A 25,816-nucleotide genomic window follows, 5' to 3' on the forward strand; every position below is an offset into this window, starting at 1 on the left:
CTCTTGGCATTGCGGCAGCACTAGCGGGTCGATGTGGTTTGTTCCTTTCATCTTTCTTATGGACAGTGACACACTTGTTCGTGTGTGTGTGTGTGTGTGTGTGTGTGTGGATGAATTGGGGAGGGACAGCTGCTTTGCTTGCTTGGACATCTATGGATTCTGCTGTGCTGCAATTGCAGCTGTTATTACTGCCGTATTTGGTGATTGTTGTTGGATTTCTGTGCAATGTTCCACACTAGCCTGCAGGATGTAAGCAGGATTTAGGGCAGGAATAAACTCTGTTGATAAGAGAGTAATCATGACCCTAGAACTCTGGGTGGCAACCTATGTGTGGGTTTGGTTTTCTTTAATGTGAACTGTATTTTAAATTTAGTTTGCACTCTGCCCACTGATTCATTCCATCCCAAGCAGGGTTATTTTAAATACAACACTCAGCGCTGTCACATCAGCACCCAATGCTCTCGTGCAGTTGCTGGCAAGACCCGTTGGCACCAATGCCTGCTTTGTTCCCTCTCACTCTGGCCATCTTGCCTTCATGTTCCCCCAGCTGCTGGCTTATCTGGTGACAGTGGCTTGATCTGGGAAGTTGCCTGTGTGTGTGTGTGTGTGTGTGTGTGTGTGTGTGTGTGCAAATTTCCTACAGTGACATGGAGTGCCTGATGTAGCGTATGGCCCTAGGGCTTCATGGGAAATAAAAGCAGCAGGTGGCTTTCATTCAAATATGGATCTTGTATCCAAAGAGCTAATGCATTTCATGTTGGTGGCAGAAGACTAAATATTTCTTAGTATTGGATAAATACTGAAGGAGTAACCTTAGAAAAATGGTATTGAAAATTATGCTTTGTGGCATCTACAGAATATTAAACTCACCCTTTGAAAGTAATGAGAAGCCGAGACAATACAGAATTTTTTTCTTTACTATCAGGTATGATTTTTATAAATGTGGATATGGGAAGATGAGTATCAATACAAAGAAATTGATAATGACAGAAATTTTGAAAAATGCCTGCATTACTGTTGAGCAGTAGATATTTCTTTTTGTATTTGGTTCATTGGTCATTGTTAAGTGTGCATTGTCAAGGTGTGCCACTGGATGACTGTGAAGCCACTCTGAGAACTGTAGATCCACGAGGGAAATTGGAGTCTCCTATGGGGACCCCCATGACTGTTTAAAGTGATTGATGTGGCTTTAAGTGTATGGTGCATATGGGGCCTTAGACTTTGCCTAAGCTATCTAAGTCAGTCCATTACAACATATTGTGGCAGTAAACCCCATAGTTTAACTGTGAGCTGTGTGAAGAAGTACTTTGGTGTGTCCTGGATCTTCTAGCGTTCTGCTTCACTGACCTTCCCCAGGTTCAAGAATGATGAGAGAGGCAGCAAAAAAAGCTTTCTCTCTATCCACACTATTAAGTTTTATACTCCTCTGTCATGTTTCCTGTTACTCAATTTTTTTTTCTAAACTAAAAAATCCTCCAATTATGTAACTTTTCCTCATAGGAGAGTTTTTTCCAGCACCAAAATGGAATGGGCAGCATTTCAGAGAAAGCTTCCTTGTAAGTCCTGGCCTCTCACCTAGCAACCCAAATTTCTCTTCCAGGATCACATAATAACATTTCTCCTTAGTGTATATGCAGCATCCAGATTACGTGTGACAGGCAGACAAGTTACTGTGTGGTCCACATGCCCATCACAAACTCAACTGCCTATGAGGCCAGTGATAAAAACTGCCACTAACAAGAGACCCCCAGAAAAGTGTCCTCCATATGATAGGATGACTGTTAGTCCCACAAAGAATGTGTCCCTCTTCAACGATCATTTGCCTCTTCCTCAGATTGAAGCTTTTCTTCCCCAAGACCATGATTCTCCATTATAATGGAAGAGATGGCACTGTGTGAGTGGAATGCCATTATTACGTCTACCAACCACTCTGGCTCTCTCAGGTCAGATACTGGGACCTAAAGGGAACATACTTGTTCCCTGAGGACCAGGAAGTCCTTGCACTGAGCGCACACCCATGATCTCTGTCCAACATGCACATAGTTGCATGTATGACATTCTGAACATCCCTGCTGGCTTTCTACCTGCATACTTGTTGCAGGATCATAGGATTAGATAAAGAAGGTAGAAGGGGAGGGAGGCAAACTATCTGATCTTTTCTTCATGTCTGTTCCCAACAAGAGTCTGGCTGATCAGGTGAAAAGGTGCAGATGGCACAGACTGGGCGGGGGGGGGGGAGGATGTGACCCTGGTGCTTTCAGATTCCATGGGTTCCTTGGGAGTAAGGCAAGTGAAGGTCCACATGAAACCTTTAAAGGTGATGACCTTTGAAGCCCTAAACAGCCTTGGTCCTGTATACCTGAGGGAGCGTCTCCACCCCCATCTTCCAGCCTGGACACTGAGGTCCAGTGCCAAGGGCCTTCTGGTGATTCCTTCGCTGCGAGAATTGAGGTTACAGGGAACCAGGCAGAGGGCCTTCTCGATAGTGGCGCCTGCCCTGTGGAACGCCCTCCCAACAGATGTCAAGGCAATAAACAACTATTTTACTTTTAAAAGACAACTGAAGGTGGCCCTGTTTAGGAAAATTTTAAATGTCTGATGCTAATATTCGGTTGGAAGCCGCCCAGAGTGGGCAGGGTATGTATGTATGTATGTATAAATAAATAAATAAATAAATAAATAAATAAATAATAATTACCTTTTGCCTATGAAACAGTTTGGGAGACTGATAATAGTTTGTCCATGAGTGGAAGTGAGCCCATGAGTTTTTGTGAAATTTCACTTGTTGGAATATGAGATCATTTGTATGGGTCTGTGAATACATCAAGTTTGCATATGGAGCCTTCCCAACCTGATGCTCTGCAGATGTTTTGGCTGGAGCTGAATGGGAGTTGTAGTCCAAACCAGCTGAAGAGCAGCAGGTTGGGGAAATCTGGTATATGACATTGCATACAAACTCAGCTATCTGACTCATTTAACCTTATCCAGCTTTTGGATAGTCAAAATTGGGTTACAGTTTGGGAAAGAACAGACCAGGGTGTTTTTTAAAAAAATAAAAATAAAAAATCATTCAGGTCAGGTACTTCATGTTTAAAAAACAGGGACAAAACAAATGGTTAATCTGAGGTATTGAATAACTAAGCATCAGATATCCAACATATATGTATTTTGTGTGTAAGAATGTTAAAGGTGTGCTAACCAGAGAGAATGGTTCAGTGTGCATATGAAATGTGTGCGGCGGGGGCAGAAATCAATAATATAAAACCAGTTTTTACCATAATGGTTTTGTTAAAAAACAACAAACCCATGAATATAAAGCAGCTCAGTATACTGTGATAATTCAAATACCAAGCAACTAACCCAAACAGCCTTCCCCACAAGCTTTGCCTTAAGCTGAAACAATCTTTCATGCACATTTTGTCATGTTAAGGGACACTTGCTGACCTACCCTTAGAGAAACAGGGAAAGAAACCCTTTTGGGAAAACATCAACAGAGGAGATTAAGCTGGATTTTTTTTATATAAAAAAACTGAAATCTCATTGCAAGTGCTGATGGATGTCTGATGCTGGCCTGAAAAAGTCTGCATTTCAATAAGCAAGCCTGCTCCAGAGACAATCTCATTACGTCTTTGGAGTCAGTAATTCCCCCATCAGTAGAATAATCATGAAGATGTGCTTGTGTCTGTGTTGGACTGAAGCCACTGACGAGGAGGCGGAACTTAAAAGTGCTCTGGGTTGGGCAGCCGTTGTTGATAGTAGGCTTTTCTCCCTATAAAAAAGGATTCTTCAAGGCTTTCCATTTCTTTCTGTTCCCCTTCTGACCCACAGAGAAAGACTGATTTAAAACAGCACAATGAAATGCAACATCAGAGCCCTATTTGTTTGTTATGCCCTGGTGCCTTCTGTTTGAAAGTGCATTTTGTGTGCGTGTGTTTAGAGAGAGATATAGCACCATCAGCTTCACTTGACTAATGGAGAAGTATGTCAGCCAAATATCATCTGACTCTTGGGATTTTTGTTTAAGCAACTGTTTTATTATTATTACTCCATTCCATAAAACCTTATGGAGTTGGAAAGAATTACAAGATCACACACACACACACACACACACACACACACACACACACAGTAGTTCCAGGCACACATTGCTTCTTCCCCCCTTCTTCCAGAATCAATCTGTGTAACCTAGGCTACAGTGTGCTCTGAGCATGAAGGGGATGCACAGTGGAAGGAACTCTTCAAATCAAACAGCTCCAGATGATTCAAGCAAACAAAGGCACGAAAACCAAACAAACCCTGTGTAGTAGCCCTGGAGGGAGGGATTTATTATCAAGCCCAGATACGACAACCAGTGAGATTTTGTGCATGGACAAAATCTCAGGCAAAGGCCGGTCCATTGGATCAGCTGCCTCCTCCTTAGCTTGAGCATCACCAATTAGCTGGCTCTGCCTGCTGGTGGCTCTGGCTGCACCTACTGTTGGTCTCCTTGTCTAGTCCTAATGGGCACCAGCCTCCATTGGATAAAACCCATCCCTCCACTTCAAGTGTATCCTAATAAGGAAACTATGAATCCTCCTCTGCCAGTCCTAAAATCCTGAAAAAGGGAGCAAAGCAGATTCCCACCAGGAGCTAGAGGGGCTTGAAGAGACTGGCTCAACTAGCCCTGAATGTCTGGGGAAGAGAGAAGAGGAGGGGCCTCTGGTCATCAAAGAAAGTGCTCCTGTTTAATAAGCAGAAGTAGCTGTTTGCTGAGTAAGCCCCCCTCCCAGCTGGTGGCCTTTTTGTAGGTGCATTCTGCAAAGCGTTCTCAACACAATAATAGTGCATTAAAAGGTAAAGGGACCCCTGACCATTAGGTCCAGTCGTGACCGACTCTGGGGTTGCGGTGCTCATCTCGCTTTATTGGCCGAGGGAGCCGGTGTACAGCTTCCAGGTCATGAGGCCAGCATGACTAAGCCGCTTCTGGCGAACCAGAGCAGCACACGGAAATGCCATTTACCTTCCCGCCGGAGCGGTACCTATTTATCTACTTGCACTTTGACGTGCTTTCGAACTGCTAGGTTGGCAGGAGCTGGGACCGAGCAACGGGAGCTCACCCCATCATGGGGATTCAAACCGCCAACCTTCTGATTGGCAAGTCCTAGGCTCTGTGGTTTAACCCACAGCGCCACCTGTGTCCCTAGTGCATTAGCGATGAATTTATTCTGCTTTCATTTGTTCTTTGACGCTGCCCCCGTGCTACCACTTAATTGCTATCTGGAAGAGCTATAGGGCAACAAAAGCAGGAGGAAAATGAACCGGGGTGTTTGTTGTATAACAAGTCTCAGGATTTCAGTGGGAAATTACAGCATATGCACTGATCAGAAATGATGCAGGTGGACTGCCACAACACTTCTGCAGGCACAAACAGTGTTGAAAGTGGGACAGCCTGGTATCATTATGATTTTGCTTATTCATTACATTTCCTCCAAGAAACTCAAGGTGGTGTATATAGTACTCCTCCTCCTTGTTTTATCCTCACAGCACCCTGCAAGGTAGATGAGGCTGAGAATGAGTAACTGGCCCAAGGTCTCCCAGTGAGCTTCATGGCCAGGTGGGGATTTGAACCCTGTTCTCCTATGTCCTGGTCCAACACCTTAACCACCACGCCACACTGGCTCTCATTTGTGCTCTTAGGAGCGCAAATCATCATGAATGTGCAGTATGTATGCCTGGTGGGACCTGAAGTGAGGTACTAAGCCTCATTGGGATTTCAAAGCAGGCAGAGGGAGGCCCAAACATATCTTCACTCAAAGTCTGTCTTTTGTATCAACAAGGTAAATCTTGTAAGTACAGCTCCACCCCATCCGTCATCCTATTGTTAAAGGCTGAAACTGATACGACGTGGGAGATCCATGATCAGATTTCCTGATCTATATATAAAATATCTCCCTTTAAATCATTTGTGGGTGGCTGTTTGGTAGGAGCAGTAGTACTGAGGGAGGGGGTGTTTAAACTTTTGATCTAAATCCCCCCGCCAAGCTGTTATTATTATGTCCCAAAATACAGTTTTGGATGGGTGTGTGATTAGGGAAATTGCATGGGGGTTGGGATGAAACATTATTTCCCCAGCACTGCTACTCCCCTGTGATGTGAATGGGCTAAGCAGAGGGTGTTATATATGATACACCCGTGTGATATGCCTCTTTGGGAACTGTAGGGTGATGTTTTGCCCCAATCATTTCTTTTTAAAGTTTCATTGGCAAGCCCATTTGCATGGGAAAGGAGCAACTCCAGAAAAGTACATGGAGGATTTCCTCCAGATGCAAATGGTAGTTAGATGAGTGTTTGTGAGAGTGTATCAAAACCATGTTTTGTTTGGAACTTATGAGGGAAGAAGGAGGAGGACTCAATTCTTCCTCCTTGCACCCCTGGAGTGGTACTCAGGCTTCCTTTCTTCATGATCCACCAAGTGCACATTAAATGCAGCCATGCAACTAGCATCACATCTTGTTTAGCCCAGTAATCACTCTGAACATTGATGTGCTTTTCAGTCCTGTGGACTTCCTTTACGTGTGTCTTTGCCTTGTGACATCTGTTCTGAGGCACCGGTCTAGGTCTTAGGTCTTTTCAGATTTATATGTTAGCGGTCACACGTGTTCAAGGCTGAGCTGCAGTGGCTGTGCCTCCGCTAGCATCTTGATGTTTTTCCTTCCTTGTCTGCCGCAGATGAGTGAGAGCGAGACTTTGATCAGTATGGTGAACAGAATGGTGGAGAGCTCTTCCCCTAGGGCTCAACTGTACATGCAAGTAAGACATCACAGCAGCTCTGCCATCAACCATGCCATTCCAGCTGCTTTTGCATGGCAGAACCATTCCCTAGTGTCACCCTTCTGCACCTCACATCCACATCCATTTGTGAGATGCCCATTCAACATCTCATTCTACAAACGGCATTTATACATGGAGCCCAGTAAGGCACCTGTGCCCCTGCCTGACAGTGATCCTAATTCCCTGAAGCATTTTAAGTCACTCAGAATCCACATCTTAACCCACAGGTTGGAGGTAGATGGGACCCTCAACATCTGTGGATCTTAATCTCAGCTGCATCAGCAGCTCTGTGCCACCTTATGCCAACCTTTCTCTCTCTCTGTTCTCTGTAGATAAGATAATAAATGCATATATGGCTTAGGTTAAAACCTAAAACTTTCAGTTACGAACTGCTTGTCATGGCTTTTGGGGCTGGCGAAAAAAGCCTATCAATGGTTTGCGGGGGAAGACAAATTTTCCTCTTTCCTTTCGGGTATTACTTTTGCAAAATGTAGTGCACCCCTGGAAAATGGTTAGGTATTAATATTAGCCTATGTGAGCTAAGACGCTGAAGCAAACCTTGTTTTTAGCGCCGATGCTTAGCATTGGAATTTGTGAAGTGGGGCACTTAAGTTTGCATTGGTATCTCTTGCTAAGGGTAGAGAGTCCTCTACTTTTTGCCCACACCCTTGCCCCAGAATAGTTTACTATAAAAATCTATGTGGATATTCTAGGATATAGAATAGGATCTATCTAGGCTCCTACCCAAGGAACATATCCGTGCATCAGATCTAGGGGGATGCTCCCTCCACAGTGGGAACGTCCACTGGGAAGCAGAATGATCAGCTTCTGTGCTTAATTTTATTAAAGGGTCATCAGTACTGAGCCCTGGAATTTAATTCAGAAATCAGTGTTGAGCTTCAGAACCCACTTGTTGTAATTATTTGTATGTTTTAAACAGAGTTTATATATGTATATCGTTTTAATTCTATTAATTATCTAATTGTTTTTTTAATTATTGTTTCCCCCCCTCTAACTTTTAACAATTCTTGTTTTTATCTCTAAGCCACCTTGAGTCCTGTCAGGTCAGGGATAAAGGTGGGGTATAAAATAAATAATGATAATAATAATAACAGTCAAAGCCTTCCATATCAAGTGCTAGGTGTGTCTATTTTTGTAGGATCTCCATGTTGGCAAGAGAAGATAATGTCTCTGAGCCATGTGGTGAGCACCACTGGGACCAGTTCAATTGCATGTAGTCAGGATTATCAGTGTTTAGAAACTTGGTCTTCCTGGCAGGATTGGGATTCTTCATTTGACCTATTAAGCAATACAGTCGGTGATATCATCATAAAAGCTGCATCTCATTGCTGTTGCAACAAGCCAACCACCATCCATTTATATCTCTAAAGCTTCAGTCATCATTTGGTCACCTTTATCACCAAAATGTACTTTCTGATGCATTTGCTACTCTTTATATTGTCCAGGCAGACTGTAGCAGAACAGGCTAATAATCACTGCTTAGATGAGATCCTTGACTAAGTTTGGGGATTGGTTCAGCATTGCAATTACCTGAATCTGAAAACAGAATGGCATGTTTGATGAGACATTGTACCTCCTATTTCCTGCTTTGTTCACAGCACTGTGCCAAATTGCCCCAGAGAGTAAGGATATTCTGACAGAAAAGTGCCACATAGCTAGAATTTGTCGAACTCCAGCTCCACCTGGGGATGGTTTTCACCCCCTGAGAGAACGTTCCAACACGGTTTCACATTGGTGCCTCGTGAAGAGCAGTGGCCTGCACTTCTTACACATAGGAGCCAACTCCTAGGGACCGAGGTCCCTTCGGCCCCTCACCCAATAATATTTTTTTTTACCCAATAAAATATTTGAGGGGTCCGCTCACCCCTCCAGTTGATGGGCATTGCCATTCAAGTGGTGTGCGAGTGCCAAACCTGGTGATCAATTAAGTGTGGCGGGGCTTACCCACCTCTGCTCCCAATATTTTATTCAAGTTGGCACCGCTGTCTTTACAGACTGATTATCAGGGTACATATAAATATGTGATTAGCACAGATAAGGGCTAGCTGGAACTGACATGAAATCTATGCTTCCCTTTGTTGTTTCATAGAATCTGTTCAATCTTATCGTTCCTCTCCTCAGGAAAATTGTGTCCCTAGAGCATTGTGCCAAGTAATATAAAGTGGTCACTTACTGGGCAGAGCTTTAGCACCACCCAGGGCAAAAAAGTGATCTTAAAATTATAAAATCAGGCACTGAAGATACTCAGATACAATTACCATTCTACTTTCTTGCAGGCTGTGTAGCCTAGCAAAACCAAGCCCCTCCCTCTCTCACAGGTCTCTCTCTCTCTCTCTCTCTCTCTCTCTCTCTCTCTCTCTCTCTCTCTCACACACACACACACACACACACACACATGGTCACGTGACATCTGGCAAATTAGATTGTGAATAGGCATCTTTCCATTGCTTTTAGCTACACACACAGAAAACAGCAACCACTTCCTACTTTATAGGGGAAAAGGTATGGCTAGTGATTTAATGAACTCAGCAGTTATTGCTCAATTATTATTTTTGAGGAAAACGATGCAATCCAAAACATTGTCCATTACATTTCAAATAGGGCAGGATTTGAGTCAGCATTTAGATTTGATCCCATCTGGAAACAACAAGATTCAGAAGGGGCCTCAGACAAAGATCTTTCCCAGTCCTATATGAGATACCACATATGAACCTGGGACCTTCTGCAGGCAAAATATAGAATCATGGAACCACGTGCCTTGCCACTGAGCTACAGCTCTTTTGCCTAACAATGAAAGTGATAACAGTGTTACAGGTGCTACTTAAATGGAGAGTGACATCTGTAGCATGGTACATCATGCTCACAGAAGAGACTTTTCTCATATCACCACTCTCTGTGTTAGAGGAGTTCCTGTTGAACAGGTTCCGCCAACTAGCAGTTAAGAACTTATTTTCTCTTGATGTATTATTGTAACGTGGTAGCTTGCTTGATAATAATAAAACTCTGGTTCTGACGTGATGCTTTTCTTCTGTGCTGGATTGCATCAATTCTAATCAGTGCCCTCCTGTGATACTCGTACACCCCTTCTGGGTAAGTACTGCTGGATATATCACTGTTCCAGAGGGAAACGATGCAAAGCTGAGTCTTGGTTTTATGAATTCACACCAAAGGCCAATGCTCTAAAACGGCCACCTTTGACCTGGCTTTCTCTCTGCATTAGTTGGCCCGTCTGTAAAATAGTGGTTGCTCATAAGCAGGGGAGCTGGACATTGTGTGAAGAACCTCAAATCACAACACTACATGGCTGCATCTTGTGAAATCTATTACCCTGGGCTCGTGCAGCTTTGAAATTCAAAGCAGAAAATAAACTGGGAATAAAACCAGAGGGTGGTGGCATCTGACTATAATTCTGGATCAATGCAAAGTCTCAAGTTGAAAAAAAATACAGGATCCTTCCGTGCTCTTCTTGAAGTTTCTCTTTAATCCAGCCTCCCACTTATCCTGGCCTCTCTGTTTCCTGAGGACAGGACTCTGGTTACCTGTTCATCAGCCACCCTTTTATAGCAACATCCTAGACATTGGCCCCTGTTTGGCATGTAAAGATCTGCACTGCACATGGATAGCCAACCCTGCTTTTAGGCCTACAAACCCCAGCAAAAATTCTTTCTGGTCTTCCTTGTGTGCTATATACTAGCTCTGCATATATCTATTAACTAAGTTTGTGTTAGTAGATAACATGGAGCAGCTAACTTTTGGCCCATAGCAATTATCGCATTTAGGGGAACTCCCCCATCATCATCCTGAATTCTGTGAGTGCCGGGCAGGCCAGGGGGAGGGGGAGGAGAGGTCACATATTTAAATCTATTCACAATTGCAGTTGCTGCGATTGTGAAGGTGAGCTGCTGTTTATGGTGTGACTGGCTATGTGTAATTGCTTAGTGATCTGTAACGTAATGGAGGTTGCATGTCTAACATGCATGCATAGTAGAATAGCTGATTTGCTCATAATCTGAGCAACTTTCATTATATATATATTTGTTATAAACTTGACATCTGTGGGGATAGGAGAAAGAGCAATTCTATGCAGTTAGGAAAAGAGCAATTCTCTCACTACATTGTATGCAAGAGCTGCCTCCCTTGATGAGATGAAAGACAGCTGATTTTGAAAGATAGTGAGGAGTCTGCAGTCTAAGCTGGATAGATCCGTGGGAACTGAGAAGCAGAAACCCCCAGACCACAGTGATGGAAATGCTAGACAGTGTGTGCCTTTCCCTTCGGTTATTCTACCCAGTAAATGTTGCTTAATTAAAAAAGACTTGGTGAAAGAAGGTTGGGGCTTGAGCTGCAGGACCTGAAAACATGGAGGGCTTCCCACCCCTACGCACTAAGCAGAAGCAGCCTTGGATTTCCCCAGGGGCTTGTCATGACATGTCAACTTCAAAGGCGGAGAGAGCAGGAATGATTTGTTCCTGTTTTTGCAGGTGTCTCATTTCCCTGAAGCCTATAGAGAGTCGCTGCACACCTACAAGATAAGCGAGCAAGATACAGATGTAAGAGCACCTCCTCCCTCCCTCCCTTTTGCCTGTCTGCCTCTTCCATCCCCTCTTCCGCTGCCACCTCTCCATCCTCCACCCCTTGCAGGCTGTGCCTTCCCTCTCCATTTCTCTTGACATCATTAAACAGGCATCTATTCTGCTAGGGGAGCTGCAAGGTCCCAAGCACTTGTGATCACCATCATTCACCAACCCCAGGCTGTCGCCTTTCCTGCCCCATCCTCACCCATTGTACTCTGGGTTTGTGTTTTCATGCTGGCATCATTGTTTGTGAGTCTGCCCTGCTCGGATTGTGCAGCCCCAGCAACCGAGGCTCTAATACCCAGAGGCCAGGTTGAGATCTGTTCAAAGCAGATGAATGCCTTCTGCTATGTGAACCAGGGTGGAGGACCTTTATCCAGCTCGAGGGCCACTTTTGCTCCTGAGCAACCTTCTGGGGGCCACATGCCAGTGCTGGGTGAGAACAAAGGCAATGGGTGGGTGGAGCAATGAATGCACATCTTTGGACAGCAGGCTAGTTCCTACACACTTGCATCTTTCTCTCTTTTCCATTCACACTTGCAAGAATCTTTATCAGAGTGCAATGACACATTCGGGGGGGGGGGGGTGGACACACAAGAAGAGTGCAAGGCAGGGCCAGAAGGGATGTGGCTGAGGAGGGGATGAGACCTGGGAAGAGCCCAAGAGAGACTTAGAGGGCTACATTCACTTCCCCACCCCAGACTCTGCTATGAATCTTATATTTCGCCTTTCTTTTCTCTCTGTCCTCCATGAAAGAAGCTCCTGGGAAAGCTCTGTGAGCAAAACAAGGTGATGAGGGAACAGGAGAGGCTGGTGCAGCAACTTCGTGCAGAGAAGGTAAGGGGCGTGTATCATAGCACACTTTATGCCATAGGCAAGCTGCTTTCTGATTTTTGGCCAACTTTCCAGAGGCTTTTTGAGGCTCGAACCTTATTGCATTTGCTAGGCTGTGGGCATCATCAAGAGGTTGTTATTTTTGTGGCAAATGTTTCCAGTTTCCCCAAAATAGGAGGCAGAGATGCTAAAAGTGGCCTTTGTAGCAGGAGTATTGCTCGTAGAGGGCTGTATCCAACAAAGTCATCCTGTTGGTGCAAAGACTTCTGCTGTACCTCTCTTCTCCCTGTCTGCCTCCCCAAATCTGCTTTCCCCCCAACCCTGCAGAACAGGTCTGGGAGCAGGCACATGAGGAGAGAAGTGGGAGAGGAAGTCCTATTGCACAGGCAGAAAGAAATTTCAGGAAAATGTCTTCATGCAACACCAGGTTCCTTCTTTCCAAGACTGTATGTGTGGTGGAGGTTATGGGTGTGTGTGTGTGTGTGACCAAGTGACCTACATCTCTGAATGCTGTGGAAGAAGGCATGTCTAGATATTCAGGCAGATGAGCAAGTCCAACTCAGCCTGCACCTGAACTTTATAGCCTTCAACCCAGTTTGGTTGCAATAATGCTTTGTCCTACGGAACAAGTGATAGTTTTAGAAATAAGACCCAGAAAGGCTGAATTCCTGAGGCCAGAAAAAGAATTTTAACTATACCCTAGGCTGCTGAGTTCCAGATTGCTTCCTAACCATCAGCTTAAATCCCCCCCCCTTACTCTTCTCTTCACTTAGGAAAGTCTGGAGAGTGCATTGATGGGGACACACCAGGAGCTAGAGATGTTTGGGAGCCAACCAGCCTACCCCGAAAAACTGCTGCACAAGAAGGAATCCCTCCAGAACCAGTTGATCAATATTCGGGTGGAGCTGTCCCAAGCCAGCACGGTAATAAAGAAAATGCCCTGTTTATTCTTGCAGAAATCCCAGACACTCAGGAGCCTTCAGGGATCAAGAACAATGGTGGTGGAGGTGGTGGAGGGAAAATACATACTTGGTCCCTCTTGATCAAGTATATTTGACCCATCCAAACATGCACTGCCACTACCATGCTCAGCTGTGCCAAATAAGCTTGCTGTTAAATGGAGCAGAGAGCACAGCCCAGCCTATGGTTTGTGTGCAGCCTGCATGGAGGAATAGTGCAAAGACGGCCCTCTCTTCTGGCTCTACATGGGCTTTGCCCTACAGTATTTGATGCTTCTGCAGCAGCACGAGCTGCAGCAGTGGAGCCTGTGTCTCCAGCTGAGCTGAGCCTGCATGGGCTGCCTGCTCTTGTTGCATTGCCAACGCTGGTGCTGCATGTGTCAGGGGAAACCTGGGGATGAAGAGAGGAATGCTTTGTGGGCTTGGCATTGCACAATAAATCTTTCTTTTGTCTCTCTGTTTCATTTCCTTTTTCTCTTATTTTTTTAAAAAAGGAAGAGAGAGTGAGAGAGAAGAAAGCTTCTTTCAACCCAATGAGAAGGTGCAATAGCACCCAAATTGAACCCCTCTGGTTCATGAGTGCATGCTGTGAGTTTGCTCTGTGCAAAACACATGGGGAGAACCGGGGAAAACCTCCTGTTCATTTCACTTTGAGTGAAGTCCTCTTTTCTGTTCTCATTGTATGTCCATTAGCTTCCCCCAGCGCACAAATATCATGCCAGTTTGTGTCTTCCAGAATGCAGCAATTAAATGCTAGCATGGGAAGCATACAAGGGTGATCTTTGTCCTCCAAAGAAGCTATTTGGAAGACAACAGTTTCTACCAATGCAGCTACCACCTCCTAGGTGAAGATTTACTCTGTACTGTGGTGCACAGCCAGGCTGGGCTGGCATCCAAATGGATGGCTCGGTAGTTAGTTAGCGTTTTTAATATTAGTTAGTTCCTCTGCGCTCCAGGGACATGGAGAGGAGATTGCGAGTGAGTGTGTTGGTATCTTGATGGGACTGTTTGCAAATCCCCACAGGCTTTGGCCAACAGCACCATAGAATATGAGAACCTGGAGGGTGAGGTGTCAGCCTTGCATGATGACCTGTGGGAACAACTGAACTTGGACATCCAGGTGAGAGAACGAAACCTCCAGACCACCTGCGTTTAAGGAAAATGCTAGAGAATCCAGAGCAAAACTGGGCACAGACCTGTGGGGATGTCTAAGCATTTGTTGATAGACAGATTTGATTCTGGTTCTCTTCTTATAAAGTTGTAAACGAAAGAATAAAACCACCTGTATTCAGTTCAGTGGTACCTCGGTTTAAGAACAGTCCTGTTTAAAAATGATCCTGTTTACGAACACCGCAAAACCGGAAGTAATGTCCCAGGTTGCGAAGTTTACCTCGGTCTAAGAATGGAATCTGAACAGTGGAAGGGCACCGGCAGCAGGAGGCCTCTTTAGGGACAGCGTGCCTCGGTTTAAGAATGGTTTCGGTTTAAGAACAGACTTCTGGAACGGATTAAGTTCGTAAACCGAGGTACCACTGTACAGTTATCATTTCACATAATTAAGCCATCATTCTCACACATCCATCCTTAAGGAATACTGACTATTGGACTGGGCTGCTTTTCCTAGATGCAAGTAAAAACATCAGAGCCAGATTTTAAGCATTATTCATGTATGTGCACCTAAAATACTGTGCACTACTACCATGACCAGTCACACCTATTGTGCATGCACAAAACAATTATGTGAAGAGCTGGCATGTGATATTTAATGGACCCATGTGCAAACTTTCATATAACTACTGGTGTGCTAATCCTATGTGGAAATACGTTAGGAGAGACTCCAGTGCAGACAATTTTGATCTCTCCTACAGTAGTTGTTAATACAGAAGCCCCACATTTGCATTTAGTTGTCATTGCTCCCAGTGTATGCTTTGGGAAATTTTTGATTGGGTTTTCCTAACGTAGAGCCTTATATTTCCCCAAACTAGGGTCCATCTTCTTAACTATACCCTACCAACCCTGGATTTATGCAACTTCTGCTAGGCATCTCTGACCCTTTCTTCAGTAATTACACATTTTAAAACAGCCAAGAAATTACGTAGACATATGATGTGGTTGTAGTCTGTTCTTCAGTTCCAATATGGGCTCCATTACCTCTTTGTTTGGAATTACCTGGAAAGAAAATTGCTGGTGCTGGGATACATCTCACTGATGACCTGCCAGAAGCAGCTTCACAGTAGTGCTTAATTATCCTTAGAAGCCTTGTAAACAGGGGGCCAATGTTGCCCAATCCAGCTTCCCACCCCTCTTGCCATGCAAGTCCCTCTGCTGTCATTCTGAAAAGGCAGATGGTGAGATATGGGTGACGCTGAAGCAGAAAGCAGGCACAGAGGTTGGCTTGCTGATGTTGTCCGTGTCATTGACACCAGATAGAGTAATGATGTCTAATCCTTGCTTCCCTTCCGATGTAAACGACACTTGACCTTCTCGCTGCCACACTGAATGAAGGCATTGTTTTCCTTCCTTGCTCTGAGGTCCGCTTAGTCTCCAGACTCCACACATTTAAGCACCTACCAGATTTCTGTGAAACTCTGTCTCTGTGTGTGCGCACGTTCAGTGCAAATAGAAAACCTTCTGTTCTTAGTATTTATTTGCAAAGGTGCGGAAGTGGAAACAAACAGTTCTTAACCCCCTGTTGCCATCCCCCAGCACACACTCAAATGGTATGAGGAATGTGGGAGTTGAGTCGACAGGCCTTCTTTTGGTCCTTGTCTAAAAAGCAAAGGGTTCAGTGTTCCTGCTCTGGCAGATGTGGCCAGAGTTTACTTAATTGCAGGAGTGCTTTGGGGAAGAGGATGCTTTCCTTGACCCTAGGAAGCATCACCACAGAATCATGTGTGGAAGACGCTACTATCAGGGTGAATTCAAACACTGAGTTGAGCATGTGGTACAGGCTGCACACAGGTGTGCGCAGAGGAAATGGCTTCTTTGAAACTTATGCATGCATCAAAATTTCCTTCCACATGCAAAATTAGTAATTCCACTAGAGCAGACAGCTAGGCTAGAAGTCTTCTCCCTGATCTGCAGCTAGCCACATGCATATCTGAAGTACAACAGGCAAGTAAAGACTGCTCACCATTTCCTTTGGCGAATGACCCACTTTTAAGGATCCCATATACTCTGAAGTAAGCCCCATTTAGTTTAGTGAGACTTCTAAAAAATGCTTGCGATTGCAAGCTTAAGGGCAAACTAGACAAGATGGTGGAGGAATCCATTACTGGATCACCTGTGACTGTTCCCTTACCCACCCACCCTCCTTCCACCCTCTCCTAAATTATATCCTGAATCCTTCCCCCCCCATCCGAAAAAAGAACTCAAAGCAGGTTTGAACAAATAAGTTACAACTAACCATATTAAAACACTAAAACGTAATCATAGCATGAAATCACATCTGTTCTCCACTATGTAACAACCTGATTGGATGCGGAACTTCTTTCACTTCATTTATTCCAGAAGTTTGCATCCCAGAGTGTTATAAAACAGATCACTCTTCATTGAAGAGGGTCTGTTGTGTGCCTAGCAATTTATTGCTGTTTGTGTCCTGCCTGAGAGTAATTAATTCTGGAACAGCTCCAGAGGGAGGGAGAGATGTTGTGATAGAGCAGGGGGTGGCTCTCGCAGTATGCCCTGCTTGCAGTCCTGGAGTCTGCAGCCCTCCACAGCTGGAGAACATCCAGCATCTGTTCCAAAGTGGCATAAATATCCAGGCCAGGATGTTTGTGAGTGGCTCTTTCAAAGGGAAGCAAGAGCTCTGCTAGCTCCTGATGGAACTAATTGATTGTAATGGTAGAAAGAGCAGGCGGTGTCTGTGCTTTAGCTGGAAGGATGATGTGCTCGGCCTGTTCTCATGTTTTAAGTGATAAGCCTGTGCTTGTATGCAGCCTTGTTCACTGAGTAATTACAATGGGTTTTAAACTCCTTTGGTAACCATTTCGTTTCTGGTTTGTCCGCACACACATTTCCAATCTGATCTGATTCATCATCCTGATTTGAACTGTAATCTCTGTGTTTCAATGGAATAATAAGATCAGAATATTTGTGGCTGAGAGTTGGGTGAGCAGGACATCTCCCAGGTGTGTGCAAAAGCTACATCTGCACAGATTCTCATGAAAAGTGGAACAGGAAAGCAAAAATGCCTGTGCGTAACCTCTGTGTTATGGATTGTGCTGTGCTAAAAAGTGGAAGGACAGCAAACACTGTTTTTAAAACTACTTGCACACTCGTAGCAATTTAGCATAGTTTGCTCAAACTTTACTACTTGAGTCTGTGAGTTTATGGAAAATTTGTCGTGCTGGGGCAGAAATTGCGATGTGGCAGGAAAACAGATATTGGCAGGTGAATATATGAGACTAGAAATGCATGGTGGAGTGGCAAGGTATTCTTGCGAGACATGCACTCTCAGCACTGATACTGGTTGTACATGCAAATGCATAGGTCTGAGCCATTTCCACATCCTGAGCTTGAAACTTGTTTGCTTTAAGAAGGAAAAAAGAAAACAGCAATTTCCAACAATCAACATTTTGAACCAGTTTTTGCACTCACAAGACAACAGTCTTCAGTATGTAACTTCTGTCCCTGGGATGCTAAGCAACATCCCAATTTTTTAAGGGGTGGGAAATAGGGATTCTGGGCCAGTTGCATTGTTTTCATAAACCTCACAACTGATTTCTAAAGCACTCTGGGCTGATCCTTGCATGCCAGCTGGCTGCTTTCTTTTTCTGCATCTCAGTTGTCCCTGGGCCTGGGGAAATGTAATGTGTGAGCAGGCAGTGAACTGGAGCTACATGGATACACTCTGCTGTGATTGCAGCTGTTCCAAAACGTGTTGTTTCACTTGTAGAAACCAGAGCAGAATATATGTAATGCATTATTGCTGCTTCACATGTTATAGTTCTCTATGCAGTTCCGCAATCAGGGACAATTAGGGGGCCAGGTCTTGGAGCACTCCTCAAACTCAGATATAAACATTCACAACTGCCTGGATGATTATATCAGTGTTCTGATAGCTTGTTTCTTCACAGTGATTTTTCAATTTGCACTCTTGTTTGAAACTGTACAAACTTCTGATTATAGGCTGCTCATCGGCTTCCTTGATAAGAGGAGCAGTTGCCCAGGGTTGCCATAGCAAAGTGTGCCTTCTGCAGAAGCTAGGCTAAGCTTGGAGAAAAAGATCTCTTTGGGATTACGGAAGCTTGTAAAAGTGGCAATTTTTGCCAAGAGAAATTGAGTGGGTGCTTAAATCCCCTTTCCTCCAGCTGCTTTTCCCATTGCAGAGTTCTAGCTGTATACATAGAAGTGTCAATCAGGGATAGCTAATCTGTGGCCCTCCTCCTGTTGTTGGCAGTGGCGACCTAAATCTGGGGGGAAATATATACAACAAAAAAGTAATCAATTTGACTCAGATCAATGTGCCTCACAAATTTTAAGCAATGTGGACTAAATTGCTTCTGGGGCCCTTCCAGAATTAGGGGCCCTGAAGCCTAAGTTTCATTCGTTTCATAGTAGATTTGCCCCTGGTTGTGGGACTCCAGGACTCATCAGCCCCAGACAGCATAGCCAGTGGTTAGGGATGATGGGAGTTCTAGTCCAACAACATAATGTTAACCACCACTTATATAAAGGGGAACGTACAGTTTTTACCTAAAAGAAATAGAAACATAGGAAACTGCCTTGTACCAAGACAGATCGTGACTCCAGCTACCTCGGAGTTGCTTGCAGTGACTGGAAGCAGCAATCCAGGTTTTCAGACAGGGGTAGTTCCCAGCCCATCCTGAAGACTGCAAGGATTGAATTTGGAACCTTCTTGCATGCAAAGCAGATGCTCTACCGATAAGCCACAGCCCTCCCCCCACAAGGATCGAGTTCAGGAAGCAGTGCTAGTTTACTTACTATTATTTTGGGTGCTTTGGCCCTTTCAGAATGAAATGCTCAACCGGCAAATCCAGAAGGAGATCTGGCGGATCCAGGATGTGATGGAGGGGCTGCGGAAGAACAACCCATCCCGGGGCACAGACACAGCAAAGCATAGGGGTAAGTGCAACGCCTTTTATTTGCAGGTTCTTTGGAGTCGCAGGCAGAAGTATTGGCTTCTTATCTCAATATCTGCCACTCCTTCCACAATGCGTACACCCAAAATTTGCTATCTGCCACCTGGAAATGTTTTGCAACCAGGATAGGAGTGTCATTTATCGCAATCTATTTGAAGAGTGTCACTGTCATTTAGACCAGGGGTAAGCAGAAGATAGATCAGGAACTAATGGTAGATTGCTGTGTAATTGGCTGTGCATCAGCAAGAGTTTCGTAGAATCATAGAGTTGGAAGGGACCCTACAGCTCCCTGTGCCATAAACCACACCAGTCCATGTGCCAGCAGCATGACAACCAGGACATAGGTGCAGGAGGGCAGGACAGTCTCTGCATCAGTCTGGAGTTGGCACAAGTAGAGGACCTATATCAGGACCAATACCATCATAACTTTTTAAAGGGTACTTTCCTTTGTTTACAGATCTGTCAAGGAAGGTTCAATTCCTCCCTCCACCACACACACACTTTCCGTTGGCCTCTCTAGGTGGTACCTTTCCTGCTGATACATCCATCAGTTGGTTTGCATGAATGGCTTACCTTTTCCGTGTTATTTTTCCGCAGTATCCCTTGGCCCATCAGGAACCTACAGCTCCAACAGCCCAGCCAGCCCTTTGAGCTCAGCCAGCCTCACCAGCCCCCTGAGCCCTTTCTCTCTTGTGTCGGGATCCCAGAGCTCCCCTACTAAGCAAGGCAGCAACGAGGTGAGCAAATTTATCATTGCCCAGGGCAGCCTGAATGAAGATGCAGCAAAATGGGAGAGGGGGAAGTGTTCCCAGTCGTGGCCAAGATGCTCTCGTAACACTTCTGTTTCCAGGATTATCGTTCCACCAGTAGGTGGCAACCCAGGCCTTGCTCTGGCGTGGGTGATGGAGGCTGCAATACATTTTTTTCAGAGGAAAGTCGAAGGGACCCTGGCAATAGACCCAACCATTTAAAGATCGTAATATTGGCTTAAACACCTTGAAACTCTGGGTGCTTCCAGACTTCCAGTCCCCCTGCTCCCAGTTGGAATAGTAGTTCTAAACCAAGATATGCAATAGGAGGGGAGATAAAGAAAAGGTTGGTAGAGCAGGGTAGCGCTAACCTTACTCATTTGATATTCCTGTAGCTGTGTTGATCCTTCTAGTTTCAAGACTATAAGTATTCAGCAAAGGGATTGGCAACTTGAAGTATAGATTCCAGGTAACTGGCACTCTGATACAGCAGGCCAATCACCTGCAGCACCCATTGAAATTTAACACAATTTGTGCTTGTGCTCACCTTTTTTTTAAAAAAATCCTTTAGAATCAAAAGACCCAAAGCTGATCACTATACTTATTTATTTAACAGGATTTGTATATTGATTAATCAACAAAAATCTCTAAGCAGTTTACATAACACAATTTAAAATATACATAAGAAAATACTACTAAAACCAAACTGTAAAACTAACTGACGTAAAATAGATCAAAATATAGATAAAATCAGTAGTGTTGAAACAAATGTGCACAATGCAGTGTGCACACGTCGAGGCAGACTTGCCTAAACAAAAAAAGGTTTAAGCTGGTGCTGAATACAGTACCACAGGCGTTCTTGCCCACTGCAGAGAGTAGGCACTGCTGCTCTAAAGGACCAGTTCTTTGCAAGAGCAAAATACCTGTTATGTGACACTTATAAAAGTGGCCTTTATGCAGATCAAAGCAGTCAGGTGGACACATAGGGGTAAGACAACCCCTCAAGTAGACTGAATTATGTGATAGATGATATAGCCACTTTCACTGCTCCGCTGGCTTTTATTTGGGAAACTGCGGCAATGAGCAATTAGGATAATTATTTGAAGGCTTTTTACTCTGCATTTTTACTCTTCCATTATGTCTGCTCACTTATCGAGTTACTAATCCTGAATCATTGCTGGTATCATTGCAGAGCATTAGGCAAGGGCCATAGCTCATTGATAGAGAATCTGCTTGGCATTCACAAAGTCCCAGGTTCAAGCCCTGGCATCACCAGGAAGGGCTGGCAAGAACGCCTGTCTGAAACCCTCGAAAGCTGCTACCAATATTGAGCTAGAATGACCGATGGTCTGATTCGGTATAGAGCAGCATTATATTTTCCTGGTGAAATTGCTCCTATTGTGTGTGTTTTTTCGGGTGGGGGGAAATAATGTGGGCACAGCATTTGTGAGCCATTCATCTCAACGCCACATCAGCAACTATTTTAAAGAAGAAGATTGATAGCACAGAGAAAAGCTGCTACACAAGCAGCTCTCCATGTAGTGATAGCTGCCTTAAGATGCAATGTGAATTGGTCTTCACGTGATGCACATAAAAATGGCAAGGTGCTCAGATATGACAGCAGCTGACACGCACCTTAGGCTGGGATACTTCAAGCATCCTAAAACTTTGGAATGATTCAGTTTCAGTAGTTATGAGTCGGTGGGAGATTAGCAACTTCTTTTACTGCTACAACCTCTGGCCATCCTAAATAGAAGCCTGATCCAATAAATTGAGTCAAAAGGCATTGGACAATTATATATGGTACTTCCTATGCTACTTCCATGCCTATAAAAGGCATTGCAGATACTGGTATATTGTATTCCAACTTGTACAAATGACCAAATGCAATGAGGGAAATGGCCAATGGATGGGCATCTTTATTTTTTGGTCGCTCTGGCTCCATCTGTCATTGAACCTAAATTTCAGCCCCAAATCAACCTTCAACCCCAGACCCACTCATGTTCCACCCCCATGCATGTTTGGGGGGGTATCATTTTCTGTGTTCCCGAAACCTTGGGATTTCAGCACGTATGCAATCACCATTGGGTCATTCAAACCTACAGCAGTTGTGTCTATAGATATAAGTTCACATTGTGGGGCAAGCAGCAGATTGCAGGGATCATAAAATATCTGCATTTTGGACAATGTGCCTTGAAAGAGATGCATTCTTATTTTTTGAAATGGCAGATATTTTGGAAGCGGCTGAAAGTCCCCTCGCAGTTTGTGCCTTTGGTCCAGTAACACCAGGCTCATCCCAGGCTTGTGTGGCTTGATGTTGGGTTGCCCAGCATGGAAAGAGAGGCCGGCCATTTGGCGTCGGGGCTCCTGGGTGCTCGGTTGCAGCTGTGCCCTGTCCTGGGTGTAACACCTGTCTCTGTTGGAGTCTTTGTCTCACTAATTCTCTTTTCCTTCCCCTTCTCACAGTTTCTCTGCTCTTACTCCTAACACTTCTCGGCTTCCTCTCCACTTCAGGAGCCCGGTCCACCTCGACCTCCCCTCCCCAAATCATATGTGCCCTTGGAATCTCCTCCGACTGTCCCTCCGCTCCCTACCGAAAGCCGCCTCTGGCCGTATCCTAACTCCCCTTCCTGGCAGCAAAGCAGCGAGGCGAAGAGGGGACAGGTATCAAAATGGAGTTTGAGAGCTGGAGGCATGCTCTATCCTTTGCCACACTCACCTGGAACTGGGGAGGGATGTGGAGCCAGGTGCGGGAGCAGCTTGTGGGGAGGAGCCATGCTGCGTCATTGTCGTGTCCTGCAACAGCGCAGGGCTAGGGTTAGGCAGTGCAGTGCAGGTGAACCCACACTGCCCAACCCTTTCACCATCCTGGTACATGGTAATGGGACTGGTGCCCAGAGACCAGGACCACAGCACTACCACCTCTCCCCACCAGCTGCTCCTAGCCGGATGGTTAACCAGTCATCTTTCTCAAGCAACCTATGCTCCCTGAAGCCCATTACATGATATTTTTCCTACGTGTAGATTTTGCCTAGGTATGAAAAATGTCATCTGCCAAACAGCCTTTGGGGCAATTTGCCTTTTTGAGAATGTCAGGAGCTACATCCTCTCAATGGCAGGTTGTGATATACCCTAATGATGGATGAGAACAGAAGACAAGAGTGGGACACAGATTTCAAATCAGAGACTTAGGCTGGAGACACACAATATTTTTTCTTTTCTTTTCTTCAGAGAGCTGAAGCCATCTTGAAAGAGAAATTGCTGCTTGGTGTGCTTCCTTAACTGGTGTTTGCTTTTGGTGAAGTGGTTTTGCGGGTTTTTGAAACAACTCAAAAACCTGTGAAACCTTTTTGACCAATAATGAGACAAAAGAACTATTAAATGTACATGCAAAGCAATGCCTCTGTCAGACTCCCTTCATCTCTCTCAAAAATTACTGTCTGCCTCCAGCCTTAGATTGCAATTCTGTGGCCGCAATTGATTGTGGCCTATATTTATACTGATAGCCAAGTATCCTGTGGCTTGTGGGCCTCTTTGCCCAGTGGGAAAGTGATAATACAAAACACATCAGTCCACAAGAATATCATGAACAATGACACGTTCCTCAGAGAGTAACTCTCTACTTAGTTTGTAAGATAACCTTGGATTAATATCGGCAAAGGTTTCACATCTCCACCAAGCAGAATCTGATCCGTGTTAAACCCCATGAAGGTAGTGGAAATGTTTTAAAGCTGCTGAGCTGGTTTTTCATCTCCCATGTTGAGAGGGGATATCATGCCATTGGGATCTCATAAGAGCTGGTTGGGGGGAAGCAACCATTATAGGTCTGTTGCAAAGTAGGTGGGGGAAGAAAACCTCCAAGCCTCCTGCTGCTCTCGCTTCAAAGCCGCCTTTGCTTTTCCCCAAGTGGAATTTCACAGGTTTTGCGCATCCCAAAAGTCAGACAGCGACAGCAAAGTTTAGGGCAAGGCCATATAAAGAATTAAGAAATTAAAATGAGGAATTAAGGTGGTTGTTGTATTTTCTAAAAGGCTGGTGCTTTTTTCCCCTCAAACACAAAGCATTTCCCCCCCCCAATCATAGTAATAAAACTAACCTCAAAAGTTAAGTTTTAAAACATGCCTTACTGGTGACCATGGATAAAGTTGCCATTATAGGATTAAGTCATTCCTATGAACTTATCAAGAACTGGATGCTATTGTGATACAAGAGAGAAGTGAGTCAAATGTTCACTCTGGACCAGATTGAAATAGAACCCTCAAACATTTTACTGCCTAGAAGTTCAGCACAAAATGCACAGAGACTCATGCCTTTTATTCTGGGTGTTTATGTTGTAACAGAGGCCCACATACAGAGTTCATTATGATGTACATAAAATGCCCAGGCTGACAGAAAGGCTGTTTGGTGCAAGGGACCAATATAATGGTTGCAACTGCTCTGGCTCATTCTGCCATTCCTCGCTGTGGTTTTACTTCTATTGTCCTTTCCCTTCCCTGCATTCATCCCCTGTGATAGTCATCTGTGTTAATAGCAGAGATTGCCCACAGAGATGCTCTTGAGATGAAGCAGAAGGAGAGGGACTTGGGGAGGTTTCGTCGCCAATGTTAAAATGCCCATCTTTCCCAGAGGAAGGGGTGGGGGTGGGGAAACACCTCTTCAAGCTGTTGCATATTTTCTGATCAAGGGGGCAATGATTTTCCAAAGCTCTGTTGCTCTTGTATGGTTTTGAGTCTCCAATTCAGTGGAGTGGTGACGGCAGCTTATGTAATTAGCTTCCTTCACCAATACTTATATCCTAAATGTCTGCGTCCTGCTAGCAATAGGAGTAGATGGGATGGAGACAAACCTTGTACCTAAGCTGTTGGTACCATTTCTACTTGGACTGTTGGCTCATATAGGCTTGCCTTTCAATTGAACAAAACAACAACAACAGTGGAAATCTTATCCACAGATAAGAAAAACTCTGGAAGGCTGGGACTGTGTTAAGCACCACTATTTTGAGATAGAAGCACAAAAAATCCACTGATCTTTGCTCCCAAATGCCAGTGCTTTGGATACAGTGTGCGCTGAACCACCACACCTTTGATTTGCTTTTGGTTCTTCAAATTTGAGTTGAGCATGAATTTGCCCCTATTTCTCCAGCTGATTGGTTCTTGGGCATTGGACACTCCTTGGGGTCATTTTTGGATGATGGGCAAGGGGCAAAGGTGCTTCTTCTGATTACTGCTTCCTTTCACTGTTTCTGTGTGGGCATTCCTGTTCATTTTTGGCATGTGTGTTTGTCTGTGTCTGAAATCCTGTGTAGTTAAGGAAAGTGGCAGCTGTTTGGAGACAGGACCTCTCTTCAGCTTCCCTTGCAGTTCCTCACAGGGAATTGTATTTGCCCCCACAGTCCAAGTCCAGCTTTGAGCAGAACAAGAAGGACCATCACCGGACGTCAGCCTCAAATTCTGCTGTGGAGGCTGGTCTCTTGCAGACAAGGCAAGACCCGGATGCTGATAAGCAAGTTGCTCTCAACAAAGGTACTGGCAAACAATGTACATCCTGGGAGGGGACCTGATTTGGCTTACTGATTAGGACTCCTCCAGACAACCTGTCTATTGAGTAGTCCTCCTGACTGGCAGATAGATTGTATGTATAGATCTGCTCCATATTGTTGCCCTTATGGCCTGCTTGTGGACTTCCTTGTGGGCATCTGGTTGTCAACTGTGGGAAGCAGTTGTGGGTGGACTTTTGGTCTGACCCAGCAAGACTCCTCTTTTGTT

General features: G+C 44.7%; 1 protein-coding gene across 14 annotated transcripts in view; it reads left to right on the plus strand.

The window, feature by feature from the left end:
• The window catches only part of PLEKHA6 (pleckstrin homology domain containing A6), a 200,314-nt gene that overhangs the window by 156,374 nt on the left and 18,124 nt on the right, over positions 1–25,816 (plus strand). For 8 of the 14 annotated variants that reach the window (XM_083508779.1, XM_083508788.1, XM_083508786.1 and 5 more), the window contains 7 exons: positions 11,313–11,381; positions 12,162–12,242; positions 13,013–13,162; positions 14,223–14,318; positions 19,174–19,285; positions 19,900–20,039; positions 25,444–25,573. In XM_083508779.1, coding sequence (XP_083364905.1) covers positions 11,313–11,381; positions 12,162–12,242; positions 13,013–13,162; positions 14,223–14,318; positions 19,174–19,285; positions 19,900–20,039; positions 25,444–25,573 — 778 coding nt within the window. Of the gene's footprint in view, positions 1–6,708; positions 6,790–11,312; positions 11,382–12,161; positions 12,243–13,012; positions 13,163–14,222; positions 14,319–19,173; positions 19,286–19,899; positions 20,040–22,565; positions 22,716–25,443; positions 25,574–25,816 lie in introns of all 14 variants that reach the window. The other 6 variants (XM_083508790.1, XM_083508780.1, XM_083508777.1 and 3 more) reach the window with 5 other exon arrangements.

The sequence above is a fragment of the Podarcis liolepis genome (assembly GCF_965112155.1).
Source record: "Podarcis liolepis genome assembly, chromosome: 6".
Classification (NCBI taxonomy): Eukaryota; Metazoa; Chordata; class Lepidosauria; order Squamata; family Lacertidae; genus Podarcis; species Podarcis liolepis.